The sequence below is a fragment of the Dermacentor variabilis genome, chromosome 10 (genome assembly GCF_050947875.1).
Source record: "Dermacentor variabilis isolate Ectoservices chromosome 10, ASM5094787v1, whole genome shotgun sequence".
Lineage (NCBI taxonomy): Eukaryota > Metazoa > Arthropoda > Arachnida > Ixodida > Ixodidae > Dermacentor > Dermacentor variabilis.
In genome coordinates, this window is record NC_134577.1 from 23,945,422 (window position 1) to 23,951,421 (window position 6,000).

General features: G+C 51.9%; 2 protein-coding genes across 3 annotated transcripts in view; one reads left to right on the plus strand and one right to left on the minus strand.

Moving 5' to 3' along the window:
* LOC142560139 (lactadherin-like) overlaps positions 1-1,342 on the minus strand; it is a 124,635-nt gene extending 123,293 nt beyond the window's left edge. For both annotated transcript variants that reach the window (XM_075671990.1, XM_075671991.1), the window contains exon 1: positions 1,205-1,342. The gene's annotated coding sequence lies outside the window, so the exon portion shown is untranslated. The remainder of the gene's footprint in view (positions 1-1,204) is intronic.
* Positions 1-5,054, plus strand: part of LOC142559943 (acetylcholinesterase-like) — a 29,415-nt gene extending 24,361 nt beyond the window's left edge. Inside the window, exons 8-11 of the mRNA XM_075671645.1 lie at positions 57-279; positions 1,085-1,309; positions 2,287-2,528; positions 4,732-5,054. Of these exons, the coding sequence (XP_075527760.1) occupies positions 57-279; positions 1,085-1,309; positions 2,287-2,528; positions 4,732-4,882 (841 nt within the window). The 3' untranslated portion in view covers positions 4,883-5,054. The remainder of the gene's footprint in view (positions 1-56; positions 280-1,084; positions 1,310-2,286; positions 2,529-4,731) is intronic.
* Positions 5,055-6,000: the final 946 nt, after the last annotated feature.

Consider the following 6,000-nt stretch of genomic DNA (forward strand, 5'->3'; position numbering starts at 1 on the left):
GGTTTTATACGAATGCCGAGACTGTGACAAGTCTTCGCCGCCGCGGTGTCGAGCAGGTACAAGGACGACGGGCTGGAAGGCGCCCATCTCCTGGCGACCAACCTGCAGTGCGGCAACGACCTGTCTGCCTCCGTGACGCTGCGTTGCCTGCAGAACTCCGGCGTGGACGCCGTGGCGCGGAGCCCCCTGGCGCCCAGATTCGTGCCGCGACTCAACCGGACGCCGGTGTCGCGTCCGCAGCCGCGTCGAAAGGCGTCGGACCGCGGAGAAAAACGCAAGGTGCCGAGCGTATATACCGCGCTTTCTTAAGGCTCACCCAAACTCTGAGCATAAATTTGTGCCTTTAGAATCGACGCGAATAGCTAAACGCCAGCAAACGGCTGTTAAAAATTTGCGACGTCACTACAGGAGCTAGTGCGGGAACTTCAAGAGGGCGCCGCTAAGCATATTTTTTTTTGTTTTGGCGCCTTCCGCGGGTTGAGACCTCACTCGGTATAGGCGAATTAGGTTGCCCGTGCCTCTTTCTTCACCTTGTGGGTGCAAGCTGCTGGCTGCCGTGTCGTCGAGTATAGACCAAGACCACTGCCAATACTATACCAGCTACCACACGACCCACTAGACCGCTACACTCACTAGTTTTGCCTCTACGCGACGTTATGGACACCACATATGGTGCCATAATATTGTCGGGGGTAGAGTTACTGTATATGCTCCCCCCGGGGAGAACTACAGTCGGGGCTTTGGTTTGCTTTCGGCAAGTTCTTCGACAAGTGATAAGTGTGGCTTTGGTTAGGTGTGCAGTGTCTACGATATAATATTGGTTCAATCGGATGGCGTCGTTGGTCGCCACACGTTGGCACTTAGTCGGGCTGTTTCCCAAACGAACACGTGTCAAGCTCCGATATGTGCTCCACGTATACGGGAGCGTTCAACAGTAAGAGCGCGCCTGGATTCTCGGAAGACTTGCATGTTTTGCACAGACATTTGAATCAGTAGCGTCACCTCTGCATAACATTTACATAGAAATCGATCGATCGATCGATCGATCAATCGCTCAATCAATCGAACCGGGACCTTGGCTCAGGAGACGGGTCCCCAGGGCAAGCAGTTCCTGCTGGGCCGCGTAGTGCTCGAAGGAGTCTACCCCTGGTTCGTCGAGCACCAGCGCACGGGCTCCAGCGACCCGCTGCACTTGGCCACTCACCTCATCGGCCGCAAGGCGCTCGAGGAGTGGCAGACGGCCACGGGAATGACGCTGCGGCCTTCAGCACGAGACACGCTGTACCAGGAGGCCGTCGGCGACGTTCTGGTGAGCGCGCGATGACAAGCGCTCTCTAGTGGTCGTTCAAGAAGCTAGCCACAAGCTGCGTGCTCGCAAAGTGCGGCTCATAGGCTCATACAGTTTCTCACTATATCACCTAGAGGGAAATCTGGCGCTGCTGCGCTGTGGTATGCATGAGAATGCCGGTATACATTGTGACTTCGGATTCGCATCGTTCTCGGAGAGCCAGGAAAGCACCGTTCCGTCTGGCACAATGATCCATTTTCTACTAAAATAGCACGGAAAAAGCTGTTTTAGATTTATTATTACACAAGAATATCTTTTGTTTAACTATGAGAACTTGTTATTTATTGCATGTACGACTATATGATACGTAAAAACTATCAGCGGGCCGCTAAAGTTGGAGGACAGACGGCAAGATTCGCGCTCGCTTTGAAACAGTTTGTCGTCTGTTCTTGCCTTTCTTCCCTTCGTCATGAATTGTAGGTGAGTAAAGATGCAATTTGCGTGAATGGAAACATTTTATAAAGATTTTACTTTCAGAACGTGTTATTTGTGTAGCCTTATCCACGTTTTAGACGAAGCATCTTACAACACCAGCCACCACAAGCCTCGCAGACACATATACCGCCATTCCCACGACGACACGGCACCCCTTAAGAAACTCCCATAGACGGTGGCGCCAGATTTACCTCTAGGTGTTATAGTGAGAAACTCTATGGTGCGGCTACTACGTTGGCATGTCTGGGTGCGAATTCCCAAAGCTTTTCGTTCCTACGAGCGTTTATAGAAGCCACGTCTTCCTGAAGTGTGCTATAAAGCGATAGGTGAGTACAGCCTCCGAGATATGGCAGCGCACGCGGTCGCCGGATCTCCGAGGCCATGCAGTGGTACTACGGTAGAAGTGATCACCGGCCAAATGAAGAAAAAAAAACTCTCAATGTAACCCCAGTGAGATCCCGTCTCGACCGTCCAGCACGCTGACGTCCATGTACTCTTGGCAGGTGGCGTGCCCTATGTCTGAGCTGGCCGAGCTGCTGCAAGCTTGGGAGAACCGTGTGTACGTCTACATTCTGGGCTACCGACCCAGGTATTCGAGTTGGCTCAACCAGACCGAGGCCGTCCGCTTCGAGGACATGCACCTGGTGTTCGGCATGCCGCTCAGACCCGACGTACCTTCGAGCGAGCTGGACAAGCAGTGGTCCCGCACCATGATACGCGTGTGGTCCACGTTCGCGCACACGGGGTGAGACGTGGCGGCGTTTGACCAGAGCTAACACTGGCCGAGTTCCAATACCGGACGCGTAGACAGCCAAATAGACAGCTAAGAGGACAGCGGCCATCCAAAGTCTCGTTCCAACTATGACGAAGCCGGCAAAAAAGATTGCTTCAGACAGCATGTAAGGGTGTGTTCCAATTCTGGCCAGCATCGGAGACACTCTACATAGACAGTTAAGGAGACAGCCGAGACAGCTTCGAAGTCGTGTAATGGAAAGCGTTTTGTACTGTCTGGAAGGCGTCCGGAACACGCTTCTGCGACGTGACGCCACCTCGCGGCGACGAGAAAAAGTTGAGAAAAGCACGCATTATTTCTGTATTTTAAGTCTTTGCGCCTGTGAGCCTACGAAAAACACGATGTGACTTACATTAAGCACGTAGGAGAGCGTGTCTACGGTTTCTTGTGCGCCGACAATCTTCCTGTCGGCTTTCCAAGCGTCCTACTAAGCCGCCATATTGTTTGGACAGGAAAGTCGCCCGCGTCGTTTTTGACTCCGATGCTGTCTTCGCGACTTTGACGTCTTCGTGAGAATTGGAGTAGACGGCCACTGTCCGCTTAGCAGTCTACTTTGCCGTCTAAGGGGAGTACTGTAACACAGCCTAAATCCGAAACGATGCGTGCTACTTCACTGCCAAAACAAGATGGCGGCTTAGCAGTATGCTTGTAAACTCCACGGGCAGGTTGACTGCGCACAAGAAAACATAGTGACGATTTCTAATGCGCTTAACGTAAGCCTAGTGTTTTTCTTATGTTCTCACACGAATAAACGCGAGGTGGCGTCAAGTCGCAAGGACGTCTTCCAAATACGTTCCATTGCTGGAGCTCGAAGCTGTCTTCTTAGCTTTCAACGTTGTACTGTCTCCAATTCTGGTCTGAATTGGGAACACACCCGCTGTTATGTGGGTTTACCATGATGGTGTCTCTGTGACGTTTATCGTTGTCTTGCCGGCAAAGTATAGTACTTCATCGACATCTGTGGTCTTGTGTAGGATATGACGATGTAGTCTCCCTTAGGTTAAATCAACGCGTAAAAAGAGCAGAGTAGGGCTGGGAAATTGAATACAGAAGAGTCAATTGCAGCAGATACTTCAGAGTTCGCTAATGGCGAATTGCCGCCGGGTAAAATCCGCTTCTTATAGTAGGTAGGCAACAGTCGTTTTGTACACAGCTTGTACGGAACATTATTTCGCCGTGACAGAAGGCGCTCCCGCTCATACGTAAAATATGTGAAGCTGTCGAGCATATATAGTGTGCTTGAAAGGAGCGCGCTGCTGCAGGTTTGAGAATTTAGATCCCGCGTGCCATTGATGTCATCGAGATTAGGGTAATCTTAAGGTATGGTGTCATTCCTGTGTCGTGAAATGATAAGGCCAGGGTATCGTGATTGTTGGCAGGGTTATAGCGGAAGTAAATGTGTACGGTATGGATAGGGTACGACGGGGCAGGGTGGTGATAGAAATGCCAATCGAGGTACTTAATAGAAAGGAAAGGAAAACGTGAATATGAAATGAAACGCTAGGTAACGCAGAGAGCACTTGCAAGGAGCCACGTCATTATTTCATGTTAAACCACCAGAAGTTGCCCTGTAGGCTGTGACGGACAATGCACTGGAACCCTACGGAAATTTGACCACCTGATACCCAAATAATGCAAGCGAGCTGTTCTTGCTTCCCGATCCGAACGAAAAGGGTGTCTCTGCCATCGGAAATAAAACACGCTACATCGGGCTAAGGCCGGTAGAAGTAACATTGAGTGCGCGCTAGATGAATCGCTGCATCTTACGAGAAGACAGGAAATCGAATGCATACATTTTAGCATATCGAGGACGTTACTATAATGCCAGAAGTGTACCGCAATACCGAGACATTGGTGCACGAGTCAACCAATGGTGTGTTAGAAACGTTGTTTTGCACGACTTTTGCCCGACTAACCGGAGTCCCCTATTGCACAAGTGCACGTGACCGAAAGGGAAGGCAATAAAGAAAGCACGCCACAAGCGGAGTGAGCCCATATAACAGCTATCGCCGTAAAAGTTTCGCGCCTTCTGGCGTCGTAAAAATGTAGAAAAGGTCGCAATTTGTCTAGCAACCGCAGCAGAATCTCGAGCCTATGTCTACATATGCACTATGTCCGCAGTGCTAAATTTATTCCATCTCTTGCTTTACTGCAGGAAAACGCCAGCGATGGACGGCTCGAAGTGGCCAGTATACGACCCTCTGCGGCCCGCCTTCATGAAGCTGGGTGTCGACGGCATGAGCATGGAGCGTGACACGAGGAGGTCGCGCTGCGACTTCCTGCGCAGCCACCGCAACCCGTACTGATCGGGAAGCGACAAGGAAGCTTCCCCAGCAGCGCCACCTACCGCAAGAAGCATTTCTGTTGACTGCGAGACGTACTGGGGATCCCCGCACGTACACATGCGCGAATGCGCTCGCGCGCGACATAGCAATTATTAAACGCAAAACCTTTCGAGTTGTGTACACATAATGGTTGGTTTCGTTTGTATATGCAGTGGTGGGACAAAACATTACGGCAGAACTCATCTCGCAACGGCTGTCGCCGGTAATGAGAATAGCATTTGAGCAATGTAACGACGAATCGTATTCCTAAAGTCTCCCTTATTTAACCCGTTTATAGTGGCATTCCTGAGACTTTCGTTGCTTTGGCTATATGCCACATACTCCGATATCGTCCCAATTTGCTTTGATGGGAAGACCTTTGCCGACGTTGTGGTCGACTCCAGCGGCAAGATTTCGAATAGCGCCTCTATTTGCGCTTCAGACCCCGGAGTCGCCGAGCAAGCCGCCATCGCCCTCGCCCTGCTAGACGGTCGTGGGTCCGAGATATAGCGATTCCAAAACGGCAGTTAGAGCTTTTTAGAAGGGTTGCATCGCCAAGCAAGCTGCTCGCCGTCTTAGCAGCTTCGAGTCCCTATGCTCTCACGCATCATTCAATCCACTGGTTTCCCGCCCACGTAGGGTCGGTCGAGAGCGCTCCTCCGAACCTCAATGAGTCTGCTCACGAGGCTGCGCGTGACCTCACCGACCGCGCTTCCTCTGTAAGGAGCGCCGACTCCCCTCCTCCCTACGGCCACAGGGAAGCTCTCGCTACTCACAACGAGATTATTAAATTCTTCTGCATGTCTAGGAGGGCCTTTCCACCCTCTCACCCCAACCTGCATAGGGCGCAAGCCGTTTAGACTTCTTCAGACCAGCACATATCCGTGTCTGTCCGTTCTCCACGAGGCTTACCCCGACGTGTATCGCGACGACGCCTGCCCGTCCTGCGGGCAGACCTCCACTCTAGCACACATGCTCTGGGAGTGCGGGCCGACATACCCCAAATTCATCAAGCAGGAGTGGGACTCGCTTATGCGTAGCCCCGCTCTGGACAAGCAAATCCTGGCTGTCCGGCGGGCCCGCGACCAGGCCGGTGGGCT